We start from the raw sequence: 19,022 nt of genomic DNA on the forward strand, positions 1-19,022 counted from the left end.
TGGCAACCCACTCCACTATTTTTGCCTAGAAAATTCCATGGGCAGAGGAGCCTGGGGGGCTACAGTCCATAGGGGGTTGCACAGAGTCAGACACAACTGAACACAGATCATATATATGTGTGCTGGGGTGGCGCCAGCTTTATGGTTGTTTCTGCAAAAATGGCCTCATGGTTTCCTCCATCCACAAGCTCAACAGTGACAAGTCCTGCTGCATCCAAACGGGGCCCGAGGGCTGCTGGAGGCCTCTTTGGAGGTGAGAGGCGGGAACCTGTTCAAGACAGGAGTGACTGGGTGGCAGGGAAGAGACAGCCTCTCACTGGGGTATGGCAGGCAGTGTGAGGCCCAGCCCAGCGAGGGGGGAACAGAGGGGACAGCGGGTGGCACAGGGTGGACAGTCAGGCAACAGGAGGGACAGCAAGAGGGCCGGGCTGCATATGGCCTGGGTGCCAGGCCTCTGGCTACAGATGTGAGGGCTGGCTGAGTCAGGACAGGGGGGTCCTGGTAAGGAATAAAACCCAGACTAAATAGGAGTGGACGAGGTTAGAAAGAGGCTAATTCTGGCTGGGGATCAACAGCAATCTTTTTTAAAACTCCATTCCTTCCTTCAAGAAGATACTGGGAGTACAGCACTGAACACCAACCCAGACTCTCCACTCACGAACAGACAATAAACAAAGGAACAAGATCATTTTAGAGTGAAAAGTGATATAAGAAGGAAAACAGCGAGGAGCACGATTTATAATAGCCAAGTCATGGAAGCGACTAAGCATTCATCAACAGAGGAATGGATAAAGAAGACATGGAACATGCATACATGGAATATTAGCCATAAAAAAGAATGAAATAATGCCATTTTCAGCAACATGGACAGACCTAGAGATTATACTAAGCGAAGTCAGGCAGAGAGAGACAAATATCACATATCATTTATATGTGGAATCTAAAAAAGTGATATAAAGGAACTTATGTACAAAACAAATAGACTCACAGACATAGAAAACAAACCTAAAGTTACCAAAGGGGATGGGGGTGGGGTGGGGATAAACTAGGAGTTCAGGATGAACAAAAACACACTACTATATATGAACTAGATAAACAAGGCCCTACTGTATAGCACAGAGAACTATACTCCATGTCTTGTAATAACTTATAATTAGAAAAGAATTTGAAAAAGAATATATATGTGTAACTGAATCACTTTGCTATACACATGAAACTAACACAGCATTATATATAAACTATATTTCAATTCTTTTTGTTTTTTAAATATTTCAATTTTTAAAACGAAGAAGAGGGCTTCCCTGCCAAGGGACATGGGTTTGATCCCTTGTCTGGGGGATTCCACACGCCGCATGCAGAGCAACTAAACCCGCACTCCACAGCTGCTGAGTCCTCACTCTAGAACCCGCAAGCTACAACTGCCGAGCCCACGTGCCTAGATCCCATGCTCTGCAACAAGAGAAGCCGCTACAGTGAAAAGCCCATACACTACAAGGAAGAGTAGCCCCTGCTCACTGCAACCAGAGAAAGCCCACGCAAAGCAAGGAAGACCCAGTGTAGCCAAATAAACAAATAAAAAGAAGAAAAACAGCGGATGTGAAAGAGAGACAAGGTGGTGGACTGGAAGGGGCTAATTTAGATTGGGTGATCAAGGAGGGTCATGGCCAAGATCTGAATGAGACAAGCAAGAGTGACTGAGCAAGGCCCTGGGGGCACAGGGTCCCAGGCAGGGGAGCAGAGTGTGTAAAGAGCCCAAAGAGGAACAGGGACAAGCTTGGCTGCCAGAGGAGCAGTAGGGTGGGCAGTGAGGCTGGAGCAGTGTCGGGGAGAAGGGAACAAACTAGTCCCACACTGCCCAAAGCCTAAAGTTCCTGTGGAATTTGGATTCTACTCCACGTGTGATGGGAAGGACTGGAGGCTGTGAATGGGGAGACAGTTGATCTGACCTGCATTTTAATATCACTTTGCTGTCGTATGGGTCTTCCCACATGGCTCAGTGGTAAAAAACCCACCTGCCAATGCAGGAGACACTGGTTCGATCCCTGGGTTAGGAAAATCTCCTGGAGGAGGAAACGGCAACCCACTCCAGTATTCTTGCCTAGAAAAAATCCCATGGACAGAAGAGCTTGGCAGGCTACAGTCCATGGGGTCAAAGAGTTGGACATGGCTGAGCACCCACGCATGCTGTTGTGTGGGGGCAGATTGCAGGGTGAGAGAAGAAGCAGGGAGACTCCTCTGTGGGCAACTGCAGTCCAAAGAGAGATGATGGACCCAGGTGTATTTGGGAGGTGGAATCATCATGACTTGCTGATAGCATCCATGTGTGAGAAGGACAGAACAGGAGGATGCAGGGAGGACACGACTGAGTGGCTGAACAACAACAAGGACAAAGCTGGTAAGAGACGGGTCTCCATGTGCAGAGAGCCACCTGTGTATGGCCAAGGGGCTGTCCCCAAATTGCTCTCCCAGAAGCTCAAAGACCACTGTTCAGAATCTATGGCTGATACTTACTGTGTACCTTCTGCGTGCCAGGCCTAGTCCTTGGGGGTCCTTTAATTCTCCAGTGCGCCCTGAATCAGGAGTCCTCCTTTTACCGAAAAAGGAAACTCAGGGAACGTGGAAAGATCCACACAAGGACACATGACCAGTAAAAGGCAGAGCAGAGACTGGACGTGGGTTCTTCTGACTCCAGAGCCTGGCAGGGGTGCTGCCCCAGGGGATGCCAGCCCTGGAGGGGGATCGGATCACTCAGCCCGCCCGACTTTTCAGACAAAGCCTGGCACTTGGGAGACCCTCCATAGGTTGCCTCCTGGCTCTCCTGCCTTCCAGGTGATATGGAGAAAGCTGGAAAGGGAGTAGTCCCTGGCCAGTCCATCTCCCCTGGGCTATGGGAATCACCATTTCCCCCACCCTGGCCTCTTCAGAGGGCCTACCGGGCTCAGAAGTCCCTCCCAGTCTCGCTGAGAACCAGTGTAAGCAGGAGTGAGACATACCTCCTCTTAGTCTGTCAGCCTGGAAGCTCCACTTTTATCTTCCAAAGCAAGGGCAGGTGGGTGGGGACCAGTTAGTCTTAGCTTCAGGGTGGGGGTGGAGGAAGCGTTTGCCCTTTCCCTCAACCCAAAGTTGTTCAGTCTTTGGGTCCCTTCCTCTCCCCAGGCCCATATGTCCCACACACTCCACCACTCTCAAAGCCTGTAGGCAGGCCATCCAGTCTCTATGCATCATGGAGCTACCCTCCTTGACACAAAGCAGGCTCAAATGACAGGGACCATTATTACCTCCAAGTCCATGTGTTACCAATGAGAAAACTAAGGCTGGGAAAAGGTAGCCAGTAGCTGCTTGAACCAGCCAGAGCCTTCCGACTCCAGACCACCATCCCTCCCACAGCTCTGAGGGGCAGTATCACCAGAGAAGGAGAGGAGCTGGGTCTCTCCACAGCCCCTCCAAGGGATCAAATGGAAATTGAGACCCACCTGGTTTGGCTCAGCCCTGAAGTATGCTGTAAATCTGAGGCTGCTTTAGGAAGACTTGAAAGCCACTCCCTTCCTGACCTCTGACCTGGATTCCGGGCCTGGGAGCAGGGCCACACCCCAGGGCGGATCAGAGCCGGTTTTAGAGATGGAGAGGCCAGGGTTCACATCCTGAAGGATGGGCCTCCAGGGGCCACCTCAAGGGTGCTGCCCTAAGACATTATTATTATTAACCACAGTCACCATGTTGTACTTCAGGTTTCCAGAACCTATTCATCTTACAACTGAAAGTTTGTACCCTCTGACCAACATTTTCCCTTTTCCCCCCACCACCAGTCTGCTGACTCTCTGCACTTTTGAACAACCGGACCAGGTAAAACACAGTCCCTTTTAAACTGTAAAGTGGGCGCACATATGAGGAAAAAAACTCCTTGAGAACAGGAACCAGGTCCCATGTCTCTGTAGAGAACTAGGGCCTCCCCATAATTTTTTTTCCCCCAATTCTATTAAGACACGGTTGACAAATAAAAGTTGTACACATTTAGGTTGCAAAACGCGGTGTTTGGATATATGTATATAAAGCATCTGTCTACAATACGGGAGACCCGGGTTCGATCCCTGGGTTGGGAAGATTCCCCTGGAGAAGGAAATGGCAATCCACTCCAGGACTATTGCCTGGAAAATCCCATGGACAGAGGAGCCCGGTAGGCTACAGTCCATGGGGTCCCAAGGAGTTGGACACGACTGAGCGACTTCACTATATCACTATTGTGGAATGACCACCACAATCAAGCAAATCAAGACATCCATCACATCAGTTACCCTTTCTGGGGTGAGGAGGGAGGACATTTATGCTCCACATTCTTAGCAAATTTCCAGTACATAAGACATTATTATTATTAACTACAGTCACCATGCTGTACTTCAGGTCTCCAGAACTTGTTCATCTTACAACTGAAAGTTTGTACCCTCTGACCAACGTTTTCCCTCCCCCCACCACCACCAGTCTACCATACTTTTTTTTTTTTTTTCGTTTGGCTGCATGGTGAAGCATACAGGATCTTAGTTCCCTGACCAGGGACCAAACCCACAGCCCCTGCAGTGGAAGCTCAGAGTCTTAACCACTGGACCACCAAGGAACTCATCTACTATACTTTTTTGAGCACCTACTATGTTCCAGGCACTTATATACATTATATGATGGCTTTGTATCCACAAGCCATTTAATGCCGGAGATGGTGAAGGATAAGGAGGCCTGGAGTGCTGTAGTCCATGGGGTCGCAAACAGCTGGACAAGACTGAGCGACGGAACAACAACTGGACCCTGAGAGGGACGACACTCCCTCTTGCACAGACGAGGGGACTGAAGCCAGGCCACCTGAGGCCACTCAGCTCTGGGTGGTGGAGATGGGACTTTGCTTTTCTCACTAACAGAGCTCTTTCTACTCATTCACTAGGCTTCCTCTCCAAAAGAGAGGCTTAACACTTAATGTCTACTCACATTAATTACTATTAATTAGTCTGATTTGCTGAGAGCAGATTATTACTACCAAAGAAGGCCTAGGCACGATACATATTATATAAGCAAGGGGGCCAGGGAGGGAGGGACTCCTCAAGGGGTCAGTGCCAAATGCTCTCCCTATTCCTTTGGAAAGACTTTTTCCCACATTTTATAAACCTCCGCCTAGACCGTGCTTTCTAACCTGGAAAAGTTTTCAAAGCTGAGCTACCCCATCATCCTCTCCAGGGAGACCACCCTGTCCTATGGGCTGTGAGTGGCCACCTCTGCACTTCCCTCTGTCACAGCCCAGCCACACCGTGCTGTCATCATAGGTTTGAACCTCAGTCTATCAGTTAGGGGGCACCTGAGGACAGGTCCAGTCTGACTCATCCCTGTGTCCCCCAAATGCTGGACTCTGGTCCTTTCCATCACTGCTCGATGCCACCTCCTACCCACAAGGAGGCTGCTTCTGGGAACAGCAGGAACATGCAGGCCCACAGCCAGGGAGCTGGCAGAGGACCCAGCCAGCAGCACCATCTGTCCCTGGAGCCACAGGACACAAGAGGCACCAGACAGAGGTGTCAGTCCCTCGGCTCAGCCAGGTCAGCCCAGGACAAGGAGAAGAGCCACAGCACCGGGGCCCCTGCCCAGCTGCAGCTTAGCATCAGACAAGACTTCGAATTCTCTAACTCACTCAAAGTGACTCGGGGCCAGAGCTTTGGTTTTCTCAGCTGTAAAGCTAGATGAAAACCAGCAGCCTTGCAGAGCTATTGGGAAGTTTAACTAAGCCTGACACTCAGTAGGTGTTCAACAAAAGGTAGCATTTACCATATCACCCAACCCACTGACCCTGTCATTGACCCACTAAGGAAACTGAAGTCCAGAGGAGACAGAAAGAAAAGAACCAATATTTACTATAGTCAATTATGTGTCAAGTTCTACACTCCTCCAATGCCTTTAATCTTGCCAACAATCTAACAAGATCTGCAGGAACAGACCTGCTTCACAGGAAAAGGCCTACAAAGATGAAGTGAGTGAGCATCGCAAAGGCAGTTAACACTTAGCACTGTCCAGCTTGGCCCCAAGCTCCTGGACCAGGCACAGGTGAAGGGCAGAGGTGCAGCCTCTCCAGGCCATGGTGTGTATGAGGTTGAAGCAGGAGGTCAGCTCTGAATCTGCATTGTCAGTGTGTGAAGGTAGGCAGAGGAGGTTGGCATGGGTGAGTCTGGGTGGGAGAGTGAGGCTACTTACTGAGTGGCCAAGACAAAGGCTGGGAAAGGGGTCCCACTTAGCAGGTAGGGGTTCTGAGTCTCTTGCCAGCGATACAAGCCCTGCACTTCCCCTTACTTCTCTGTGCCTTGCCTGCATCAGGGTGCTGATCCCACGGTCCACCTCCCAATTGTGAGCGGTCAGGGTGGATGGGAAGCAGTGGGGACCTTCACAGCACAGGCCATTCAGAGGAGAGGAACTCCTTTGATGTGTCTCCCTGGGCTGCTGAGCTCAGTGTGCAGGGACTACACACCTTGGCACCAAGGCTCTAGAGAGCCCCAAAGGAGTGCACAGCCTGGTGGGCAGGGCAACAGGACTCACAGCACTCCAAACCCCAAACCCTGCTCACGGGGCCCAGGCCCCCAGCCTGCAGCTCATCGTAGTCTTGCCTCAGACCCTTCCAGCCGCTCTGCCCTCACTCACTCCCAGCCACGCCAGCCTCCCTTTAGCAGCTTGCCAAGCTCCCCCCATCTTGGAGCCTGCAAATGAATGCTATTCCCTCTGCCTGGAATGCTCTCCCCCCAACTCCCCCCATGGCTGCCTCCTTTTCAGCCGCTGGGTCTCTGCTCAGCTGTCACCTGGTCAGAGAACTCTCTCTGACCTCTCTCATTATTCTCTAACAGTTCTCTGTTCCCCAGACAACCTGAGTTTAATCTCAGCAGTGCCACTTACTAGCTGTGTGACCTTGGGCAAGTTACTTAACCTCTCTGTCTCAGTTTCATCTTTAATATGGGCACAGCACCACTATCTACTCCACAGACTTGTTATAAGGAATATACGAGGTAATGCAAGCTTGTCACCTAGCTCGCATTTATGACATTTATTATTACTGTTCACAGCTCTTAGCACAGATTTCCATTGTATATTTCTTTGGCTACCTTTTCACTGTGTCTCCCTCATTAGCTGTCAGCTCACAACAGCCTGGGTTCATCACAGAATACTCAGCCCTGACACAGGCTAATCACTGTAGAGGAAACACCTCAGGCCAACACACCATCCCAAGGAAACACCACTAACTCTGGGAGCAGAAGGATGGAGGTTTGAAGGGGAATGATGGCTGAGCCGGGTTTTGAAGGATGAAGATGAGTCCTCCAAACAGACTAAGAACACCAGGTCTATCCACCCATGGCGGAGACTGGGGTTCGGATGTGGCCCCCAAATAGGCTGAAGTTAAGTGTCCAAGTTTCCTCTCCTCTGGGAAGACTTCTGGGAACACTTCAGCCCCCTCTGAGCCATCATGGCCGCCCATTTGTTCACAAGTTTTTGTGTTCCTGCTACATGAGAGACACATTATCTTATGTCTAGGGTTTTCTCTTCCCCCACCACTAAGTGGGGTAGTTGAGGAAGCCAGGCCCCTGCTTTTCACTGTCAGGACCAATCTCAAAGTGGTGCACAAACCCTTCACAAACATCCAGACCCCCAGGATGTCAAGGCTGATGGAGACCTCAGAGAACAACCAGAAAAGGGGAGCACCTGGCCTAAGGTTAAGCGTGAACAATGGGTTGAAGATGAGCTATTAATCCAGAGGTGGCCAAATACTGTGTCCTAAACCTCCCCACACTTTGAACTAGACCCCAGTTGAGGCTGGGGGTGGGGCTGGGGAGCGGTTCCAACAGCTGTCCTCAGGTTCAAGGTGAAGCAGGGGGTTACCACAGGGGGTCGGAAGCAGCAGGCAGGTCTGTGGGCTCGTGAACACGTGCACAGATGCCCACAGCTGTATCTGGTCTTCTACCACCCTGCCAGCAGCACCACCGGGTGCAGGGCTTGCCAGGAAAACTGGGACAAACAACCCCATCCTCATTCCCAGGGTGACTGAAGTCCTGGGCCCCTTGGGGAATTGCCCGAACAGGACCAGAACCCAGGTTTAATAGAGGTTCACAGCCTCCCACAAGGTGCCTGCAGGTCCCTGCCAACCCAGGAAGACAGGACTCAGTACCCAGTACAGATTGACCACTTGCATGGGGAAGAAGGGTCTCCACTGAGAGAAACAGGAAAAGCGACCCTTTCAGCACCTCCATACCGGCATCAGCGCTCCTCCAACCTCGTCCCCCTAGGCTGGCATCAGACTTGCAACCTCACTCACTCACTCACTCACACGTGCCAGTGCTCACGGGGTACCCAGGAACAGGTGAGAGCCAGAGCCGACTCCAAAATGCTCACTGTTTGCAGTGCCATGTGATCCTGACAAGGGCCCTGGAACCCTGTGAAGCAGGGCTTGTGGGTTATCTGAGGACTGCGTTTAACACAGTTCTCTTTGTCCCCAGGGAAGAGTTTGGTGGAGTTTTTTGGTTTGCTTGCTTTTTATTGAAAACCGCTTTGGTAACAAACTCGGGGTCACAAAGAGTCGGACATGACTGAGCGACTGAACTGAACTGAACAAACTCAAAGAATGGTCTCCTCCTGTATTCCAGGAGAACTTGGAGAACTCAGGAGGAAACAAGGGGAGTGCAAGGAGAGCTGCCATTCAGGCAGCAATCCAAAGGTGGTGATCAAGGGCACAGTGTTCTCAGCCAGTACGCGGTCACCTATGCCAGCCTGTGAGCCCAACTTCCATGCCCACCCCCACTTCCCACCCCACTTCCACCCCACCTATGCCAGCCTGTAAGCCCAACTTCCATGCCCACCCCCACTTCTACTCCCAGACTCAGGGTGCGGGCGGGGGCAAATGTGGGGAAGCAGAATGCCAGCTGGGCTCCAAGCTGGGACACGTGGGTGGGAATCCCATTCTGAGCTTTCATCGGGCCTAGCCTTAAGTTCTCTAAGAGCTCAAACTCTAGAGCCAGACTGCCCAAGTTCAAATCTCCACCCTGCCACTTTCTTCCAGTGTGATACTGGGCAAGTCTTCAACCTCTCTGAGTCTCATGAGGAGACTCAGTTTCCTCATGGAGGACGTGGAGATGATAACTGCACCTATCTCACAAAGAACTGGAGGAGTTATAAACACAAAGCATCTGATATGATGCCTAGCATGCTCAGCTGTATAAGGATCTGTTACTACTGTCATCTCTGTGATAAAGACATGTTGCTCCTCCACTGCCTTCTCCCCAGTTACTAATGAGGATCAGTGGGAAAAGAGTCACGAAGGGTTAAAGACAATGGGGTCAAGAGAAGACACAGACAGCCCTACCCACCCAGAAGAGGCTGTCTGCCCTGCACTCAGGGATGGGACCAAGAAGCCCTGATGCTCAGATCCCATTCTTGGTCTCACTGAGAAGCTAGCTGCCTGTGCCCACTGGTTCATTAAGCATTCCCAGGCCTGGCCACATCCAACCCGGTGCTGGGAACACCAAGAGCTGCCTTGGGTGATGGGAGAGATGGACATGCAAATTCCACACACAATCCATGGTGGGAAGGAGCTAGCACAGGGGCTTGTCATGTCAAGAGAAATCTGGGAAAGCTTTCCAGAGGAGGCAGCATCTGAGCAGATTGGAGGGCTCAGAAGAAACTTATCATGGAGACAAGTTCGCAGGAAGCTGGTGGGGAGTCTGGCGGTGGGGTGGGGGTGGGGGGTCACTTAGCAGAGAGCACTCATGCAGAGGAGGGAACAAGCGTGGTGCACTGAGGCAGTGGCAAGCTGTTCGGTATGGCTGCCATACTAAACGCAGAGGCATGGGGAAGGGGGAATGAGGAGGGAAAGGGGGGCAGAGGCAGATTACCAAGATCCCTTTATATAAGGTAAGGAATGTGAGCATGATACCCAAGGCAGCCTTCTGAACAGGTGAGGAATAATTACATTTGCCTTTTAGAAGCATCTCTGTAGCGGAGGGTGAGTAGGAGGGGGTGGACCTGTGACAGGGAAGCAGGGAAGGAAAGGTGCTGGGCCAGTTGAGGATGGTGAGGTCTGGGCTGAGTGGTAGTCGTGCAGATAGAGGAAGGGAGTGGAGAAGAGATGTCTTTATTTACCCCTTTTTAAAGGCTTTCCCCCAAAATGTCTTCAGAGGACGCTCACTCTACATCCAGCATAGCACGTCTGCCAGTCTTTCCTGAACCTTTTTCCATTTACCAAATCAAAGGCCCCCACCAGGGACCACTGAGCACTTGGGTCTGTCTGGTGCCTCAGCATCCAATCTCAGCTCTAAAGTCCCTGTTAAGAGGTTTCAGGGAAACGTTCTCTGCAAGGTTACCTTGCAGAACACCTTCCCAACAGCCCTCACTTGGTCCTGCACATGCTCTCCCAAAGAGGTCACTGTCCCCATGAACCCTTCGGTTTCAGTCTGCCATACTCACTCACCCACATGCACACCCCTAGCCTGTAACTTCTAGCAGCTCCAAGCCCTTCGAGCCCTGAACCCTGAGAGTTAAACACCACAGCTCAGTCATCCAGCAGAAACAAGCACGGAACTCCATGGGGAGACACACGCACCCCCAGAATAGAATCCCAGATGCAAAGAACTTGCTGAAGATGATTCTACACAACCCAGCTAGTCGGCCTAATGGCCCCTGGGGCTTATTTGGTGATTGTTGCTTATAATGAACCAGCCCAGGAGTTCTGAAATTTCTCCTTGCAGAGAGAGCTAGAAAATGGCCAGTGGAAAGGGAGAGAGAAGATGTAGGACTTCTGACTTCAAATGGAAACTTCCGTTCTCTTTTGGGATCCCCAGACTCCAGTCCCCTCCCGTCTGCCTCCAAACCTCCCTCCTCCACCCACCCTCCATACCCTTCGTAGGTGATTTCCAACAGTCTGGATCATTGCTGCGGAGGCCCGTTAGCTGGTCGCACCCTCCTCGGAGAGACACTGGTCAGAGACTCTGACAGCCGGCTCCAACTCCGAACGCAGGGATCGCCTCGCCTCCCACTCCTCCTCCCCCTCCCGGCTCCAGCCCTCTGAGCCAGCCCTTATCACTGAGCCTGGGCCCTTTCTCAGACTGCCCTCCTCCCCTAGAGCCCCGCACAGAGGCTCCTGTGCCCGCCGCTCAGCGCAGAGGAAGGAGAGAGCCTGCCAGCTGGGCCACAGCCATGTCAGGGGCCCTGTGCCCGCCCACTGGGCAGCCAGCCGGACACTCACTACACCTCCAGCCACCGCCAAACTTGGTCACCCCCACTGCTAGCCCCTGCCGTCCTCCCCACAGGGTCTCTGCTCTGGGATCACTCCCAGTCCCAGCCAGGAAAACTGACAGAACGGGCACCAGGTTTCCATCCATCCACGAAGGGTCAGGCCAGAAGGTGGCAGGAAGCCAGGGAGCTGCCAGCAGCCTCCCAGAGAGATACCAGAGCCACCTGCTAGGACTCTTCACCCTTGGGGTGCCGCCTCACGCTCCGGCCTGCCAGCATCAAGCAGCTGCTGGCCAGGGCCAGGGCACACCCCCTCACTTCCTTAAAATAGGCAGTGTGACTTTTCTAAAAGTGACACCTACCTAATTCCAACCACGGGCACCACAGAGTTCAGCCCCCGGGCGCCCACCCCAGCCCCTCTGTAGCCACTAGTGACTAAAAGACCACCAGGATCTTCCCTTCTCCCTCTCACTTCTGCAAGAGACATGGTGAGGCAGACTTGACACACACATGGGATTTCTCATGGCAGGCCAACAGAATCAAGTGCTCGGTGCTTAGGGAAAGAAGGAGGGGAGCGGAATGCAGGCTGGGATGGACAAGTGCATGGTGCGCAACAGAGAGCACCTGGCAGCAACCTTCACCCACTGTGTGCTGGGCCTCACCACGTCCTCGTTTCAACCCCCCGCACAGTCACTTAGGGCAGGTGAGGTGTCCCAGGTAGCACAGCTGTCGACCTCTGTACTGCAACAGAGGTCAGTCTGATTCTGAGGCCTCTGCCCCTCATTGCCTCTAGTTCACTGACCACGTGCCTAACGTCTCCCCCTGGGCCTAAGACAACTGGGTTCCGGCCCTTTTTTTTCCCCACTAATGTGCTGTGTGACTCTGGGCAAGTTTCCGGCTTTCTCTGGGCCCTCTTGTTCTAGGAGTCAAGGACCCTAACGTCCATCACTATGAGCTCAGGCCTTCCCTTCGAAGACTTTACGTCTGTCAGTAGGCTTCAATGTCGACAAATGAAAAATTAAAGTCAAGCCTTAAAAATGGCAAGATGGGGACGTCCCTGGTAGTCCAGTGGCTAAGACTCTGAGCTTAATGCAGGGAACCCGGGTTCGATCCCTGGTCAGGAAACTAGATCCCACATACTGAGACTAAGATCAGGGGCAGCCAAACAAATAAATAATTTTTTTTTTTAATGGCAAGATGGTCCAAGGATGGCACTGAGGGCTGGGGTAGTCTGGGAGGCTTCGTGGCGGAGGCAGCGCTAGAGCTGGACCGCAGAGTGAATCAGCTGAGAAGAGCGGTGAGGTGGGAGGCCTTAAGGGAACAGAACAGGATGCAGTCAGAGGCAGTAACCATCCTAAAGCTGGAAATCTATCACTGAGCACCCTGAATGCCAGGAAACAGGGTTCAGGCATCAAGAAGCCTCTGAGTTGAAGTTTGTGCTCAACATGATAAAAAGCCATGCGAGGTGAAGAGGACAGGTGTCGTGAGAACTTTCTGGACAGGTAAGAAAAACAGCTCAGAAAGAGGACAGTTCATCTCACTAGATAAAGCAGGCAGGAGGACAATTTCAGGCTCTTCATCATGCAGATGAGGGGAAGTTCAGTCGCTCAGTCGTGTCCGACTCTTTGCCACCCCATGAATTGCAGCACTCCAGGCCTCCCTGTCCATCACCAACTCCCGGAGTTCACTGAGACTCACATCCATCGAGTCAGTGATGCCATCCAGCCATCTCATCCTCTGTCGTCCCCTTCTCCTTCTGCCCCCAATCCCTCCCAGCATCAGAGTCTTTTCCAATGAGTTAACTCTTCGCATGAGGTGGCCAGAGTACTGGAGTTTCAACTTTATCATCATTCCTTCCAAAGAAATCCCAGGGCTGATCTCCTTCAGAATGGACTGATTGGATCTCCTTGCAGTCCAAGGGACTCTCAAGAGTCTTCTCCAACACCACAGTTCAAAAGCATCAGTTTTTCGGTGCTCAGCCTTCTTCACAGTCCAACTCTCACATCCATACATGACCACAGGAAAAACCATAGCCTTGACTAGACAGACCTTTGTTGGCAAAGTAATGTCTCTGCTTTTGAATATGCTATCTAGGTTGGTCATAACTTTCCTTCCAAAGAGTAAGTGTCTTTTAATTTCATGGCTGCAGTCACCATCTGCAGTGATTTTGGAGCCCAGAAAAATAAAGTCTGACACTGTTTCCACTGTCTCTCCATCTATTTCCCATGAAGTGATGGGACCGGATGCCATGATCTTCGTTTTCCGAATGTTGAGCTTTAAGCCAACTTTTTCACTCTTCTCTTTTACTTTTATCAAGAGGCTTTTTAGTTCCTCTTCACTTTCTGCCATAAGGGGGGTGTCATCTGCATATCTGAAGTTATTGATATTTCTCCTGGCAATCTTGATTCCAGCTTGTGCTTCTTCCAGTCCAGCACTTCTCATGATGTACTCTGCATATAAGTTAAATAAGCAGGGTGACAATATACAGCCTTGACGAACTCCTTTTCCTATTTGGAACCAGTCTGTTGTTCCATGTCCAGTTCTAACTGTTGCTTCCTGACCTGCATATAGGTTTCTCAAGAGGCAGGTCAGGTGGTCCAGTATTCCCATCTCTTTCAGAATTTTCCACAGTTTATTGTAATCCACACAGTCAAAGGCTTTGGCATAGTCAAGAAAGCAGAAATAGATGTTTTTCTGGAACTCTCTTGCTTTTTCCATGATCCAGCGGATGTTGGCAATTTCATCTCTGGTTCCTCTGCCTTTTCTAAAACCAGCTTGAACATCAGGAAGTTCATGGTTCACGTATTGCTGAAGCCTGGCTTAGAGAATTTTGAGCATTACTTTACTAGCGTGTGAGATGAGTGCAATTGTGCGGTAGTTGGAGCATTCTTTGGCATTGCCTTTCTTTGGGATTGGAATGAAAACGGACCTTTTCCAGTCCTGTGGCCACTGCTGACTTTTCCAAATTTGCTGGCATATTGAGTACAGCACTTTCACAGCATCATCTTTCAGGATTTGAAAGAGCTCCATTGGAATTCCATCACCTCCACTAGCTTTGTTCATAGTGATGCTTCCTAAGGCCCACTTGACTTCACATTCCAGAATGTCTGGCTCTAGGCGAGTGATCACACCATCGTGATTATCTGGGTCATGAAAATCTTTTTGTACAGTTCTTCTGTGTATTCTTGCCACCTCTTCTTAATATCTTCTGCTTCTGTTAGGTCCATACCATTTCTGTCCTTTATCGAGCCCATCTTTGCATGAAATGTTCCCTTGGTATCTCTAATTTTTTTGAAGAGATCCCTAGTCTTTCCCATTCTGTTGTTTTCCTCTATTTCTTTGCATTGATTGCTGAGGAAGGCTTTCTTATCTCTTCTTGCTATTCTTTGGAACTCTGCATTCAGATGCTTACATCTTTCCTTTTCTCCTTTGCTTTTTGCTTCTCTTCTTTTCACAGCTATTTGTAAGATGAGGGGAAGGAAACCCAGAAGGCCTCTGGGCCCCAACCCTACCCTCTCTCCAGAGATGTCTGGACTCAGACTCACTGGACTCAGTCTAGTCCCCTCATCTTACAGATGGACACAGTGAGACCCCGGGATGAAAAGTGAGCCAACCAGAGTCACACAGTTAGGAAGCTGTCTAGAATCACCACTCCTGACGTCAAACCTAGAGTCCTGGCCACCAACATGACAGCAAGGCATAAAATACGAAAGGTTTCATTCAGTCAGACTTATGAGAAGACTTCCAGCAAGGCTGAATCAATGTACTGTCAAGAACTAGATCTTTCTGCAGAGGCCCCAGCAGCCCACGAAGGTCTCCCTCCCCTTTGCTATTTATTACAGAACTGACCCTTGTGTCTCTTCAGCAGCTCTGGTCTATTACTCCAGTGAATATTTCCATGGGTGTCTGTCTCCCCTTTCCAACTTGGGAGCCCCCTGATGGCTGAGATCCCATCTTACTGATCTTTGTGCCTCTCCCACAAGCCCACAGACCAGGGCCTTAAATGCAGAAGGCATGAGACACACCTGATGAATCAGAGTCCTGGAAAGGCGAATTGAGATGAGATCTTCAGTGATAGCTAGTCAATGGTTCTCCAACCTCAGCCTGCATCAGAATCAGCCAGAGGACTTTTTTATTTTGGGCCACAATGAGAGGCATGTGGAATCTTAGTTCCCTAACCAGGGTTTGAACCTGCATTCACTGGCTATTCAGGAGACTCAGGTTCAGGAAGATCCCCTGGAGAAGGAAATGGCAACCTGCTCCAGTTTTCTTGCTTGGGAAATCCCATGGACAGAGGAGCCTGGAAGGCTAGTTTATGGGGTTGCAAACAGTTGGAGAAGACTTACACGACAGAGGACTAAGCATGCATGCACTGCAATGGAAATGCAAAGTCTTAACCACTGGACCACCAGGGAAGTCCCCAGAGGGCTTACTGAAATACAGATCACTGGGACCCACCTTCAGCAGAGCTGCAACAGAGCCCAAGAATTTGCATGTCTAAGATCCCAGATAACCACCATGGTGTGATCACTCACCTAGAGCCAGACATCCTGGAATGTGAAGTCAAGTGGGCCTTAGGAAGCATCACTATGAACAAAGCTAGTGGAGGTGATGGAATTCCAGTTGAGCTATTTCAAATCCTAAAAGATGATGCTGTGAAAGTGCTGTACTCAATATGCCAGCAAATTTGGAAAACTCAGCAGTGGCCACAGGACTGGAAAAGGTCAGTTTTCATTCCAATCCCAAAGAAGGGCAATGCCAAAGAATGTTCAAACTACCACACAATTGCACTCATCTCACATGCTAGCAAAGTAATGCTCAAAATTCTCCCTGAGGTTTTAAAGGCAAATGCTGACAGTATATCACTACCGTCATCATCACAATCATGATCAGCATCATCACTGTCATTTTAGCCCTTCATTTAGCCCATCATTCTCACCTGCCCAGCACTGGGTAAGCACTTCATGTTTGCTACCGTCTCTGGGCGTCACCTTAACAGGAAAGTACTATGATTATTTTTCTCCTGCAGAGGAAATGACAGAGGCAGAGTCTAAAGTCACACAGTTGATAATAGCCAGCACCACAACTTGCACACTGATCTAGGTTCAGAGCCCAGAAGTTTAACCCCCACTCTACACAACGTGCTTACAGCTTATGCTGACCAGGAGTTCTCTAGAGGTTCCCAAGTCCAGCGGGCTCATTTCCAGTGAGGGATGAGCTTGTGGCGCCCTCAGCCCAAAGGCTTGGTCCTGAGTGGTCCATGTCTAGAGGAAGACTGCCTCTCAAGTCTTGTGAACCCAGAGTATTTTCTACCTCAGACACTTCTTTTCCCACAATTATATCCTTCTTCTGACCCCACAGATGGGGGCTTCCTGGCTGGAGGATGAAAGTCTGCATTAATTCTTCAGGTCCAAGTACCAGCTCTACCCCCACTCAGCAACAAAATAAATGAAACAGTCTCTATTCCTACTCCATGACGACACTGGGTTGTCACTGTCAGTCGTGGGTCTGCCTCCCCATCAGACTGGGAGCTCATCTGTGTCAGCTGAGTCCTCAGTACAGGATTGCCCAGACCAGGATTTAGTAACTAAGTGATGAATTAATGAATGAGTGATTGAGTGTAGGGGCAAATGAGGGAATGAATGAGTGAATAAATGACCAAACTCCCAGGAATCCCCTCTGCTGGACCCTCTGGCCTTCCCAGATAGGACGACGGACTCTTTAGGTGGGGCCATCACTCCAACTCTTTAGGTGAGTGCCATCACTCCAACTCTTTAGGTGAGTGCCATCACTCCAACTAATTTTCAGCATTGTCCTAGCTGAACCCCACCAGCGGCCAGAGCCTGCAGCTCTCCCCTCTCCACACACACATCTAGTGTCCTCGCCTCCATTTACACACCCTCAAGATTGAAGAACTCACTCCATCTAAGGCTGCCTATAATACTAAAGAGCTCTAGTATCAACAAGGATGTTACCATTACTCTTAGCATGAGGAAAAGGCTTTTCACCTTTTCATCAAGGCTCTATATCACCCAGAACAAGGTTGCTCCCATGGCCTGTGACAGCTGGCAAAGACAAGGGAGCACATGGCTTGTCCTCTGCCCACCCTAGTCTACCTGTCCAGACTTCTTTCTTTTTGGCTGTGCCAAGCGGCATGTGGGATCTTAATTCTCTGACCAGGGATCAAACCTGCACTCCCGACGGTGGAAGCATGGAGTCCTAACCACTGGACCACCAGGGAAATCCCAGACTTATCTCTTCTAATTCCCTCAAGCCATGAACAGAGCTTCCCACTGTTCCCTTACACATCTGGGCCTTCCTTTGTTCCTGCTGTTCCATCCACCCTGCTGCTGCTGCTGCTAAGTCACTTCAGTCATGTCCGACTCTGTGCGACCCCATAGACGGCAGCCCACCAGGCTCCGCCGTCCCTGGGATTCTCCAGGCAAGAACACTGGAGTGGGTTGCCATTTCCTTCTCCAATGCATGAAAGGGAAAAGTGAAAGTGAAGTCGCTCAGTCGTGTCCGACTCTTTGCGACCCCGTGGACTGCAGCCCACCAGGCTCCTCTGTCCAGGATGCCCTCTAATAACGCAACATCCAAACCCTCCCCTCACAGTCAAGGCCTGGCTCAAATGGCACCACCTCCAGGAAGACTTCTGGGCTCTTCCTAAGTGGAAATTACATTTTCCCCTTCCTCTGTATCTTCACTGCCCACACAAACACACAGCCACACTTCAATCAAAGCATTGATTGAATGCTTTTTCTCTTAAATTGGGCTGACTTGTGTTCATTTCTCCTTCTTCACCTTGAACAAACAGGTAGAACCAACGATGTTGATTCATCAGACTACCTTTCCCCCCTCCCACCAAACACGCAGGTACTGGAATACAGTAGATGCTCAGTAAGTGTCTAAAGAATGGGGGAGTGAGTGATAGAATGGGAAAGAAAAGGGATTGAGTGAACGGAAGTAAGTGCATGTGTGAATGAATGATCAAATGAGTGAGTGAAAGAATATCCTGTTCTCAGAGCTAAGACTCCTGGTTCTTTCTGGGGACCCATTGGGCTTGCATGGCAGAATAAAGGAAGTTGTGAGATAACTACAGAGAGGGCAAGAGAGGGGAACAAAGGACGGCGGTAGTGAAGGCATCAAGAGAGGAAGTGGAGGTGACTGCATTGTTGCTTCAAGACCAGGCCCTCTCTTAGAACCACCGCCATTGTGGAGAAGCTGGGCCAGGAGAGCAGTTGAGAAGCCCACTGAAAGGTCCAAAGGGGAGGAGATACAGCAGGCTGGGGATGGAGGGGAGGGAATGCCTGCAGTCCTTTAGGCCAGATTCAGTTTTGTGTGAGCAGAGTACCGGACCTGCCCAGCCAGCCCTGAAATCTCTCCTGCCCAGCGGCTCAAACATGCCCTCCCTCTCTCTCTCTCTCTCTCTCTCATCACCTCCTCCTTCTTGGCCCAGCTGCTGGGGATCCAGACGCAGCCTAACTTCCAGGATTGGGCCCTTGCCAGTGACTGGCTCCCCGACCCCACCCCTGGGCCCCAGTGAGCAGCAGTGGCTGCACCTTGTGGGCTCTTTTTTGAGTTTTGTGCCTTCAGTCACCTCCAAGGGCCAGGCTACATCCTCTTAGTGAGAGGCCCCGCCCATCCCAGCTCCTGTCCCAGAATGCCTGGTGCCCCAGCCTGCCCAAGCGGGAGTGCTACCAGGCACCACCTGCCCATCTGGAGTGCTCCCTTAGGGTAGAGGCAGACAGGCCTGGAGAGGGTGCTGGAGTCGAGGAGGAGCCAGCAAC

General features: G+C 50.8%; 1 protein-coding gene across 6 annotated transcripts in view; it reads right to left on the reverse strand.

Moving 5' to 3' along the window:
* ACOT11 (acyl-CoA thioesterase 11) overlaps positions 1-11,108 on the reverse strand; it is a 53,946-nt gene extending 42,838 nt beyond the window's left edge. The window contains exons 1-2 of one of the 6 annotated variants that reach the window (XM_061411841.1): positions 5,970-6,214; positions 5,336-5,514 (exon numbers count right to left, since the gene is read on the reverse strand). Coding sequence is in view for 3 of the 6 variants with exons in the window: in XM_061411837.1 (XP_061267821.1) it covers positions 6,223-6,339 (117 nt within the window). In the remaining 3 variants the exon portion in view is untranslated. The other 5 variants (XM_061411839.1, XM_061411838.1, XM_061411837.1 and 2 more) reach the window with 5 other exon arrangements.
* Positions 11,109-19,022: the final 7,914 nt, after the last annotated feature.

The sequence above is a fragment of the Bos javanicus genome, chromosome 3 (assembly GCF_032452875.1).
Source record: "Bos javanicus breed banteng chromosome 3, ARS-OSU_banteng_1.0, whole genome shotgun sequence".
Lineage (NCBI taxonomy): Eukaryota > Metazoa > Chordata > Mammalia > Artiodactyla > Bovidae > Bos > Bos javanicus.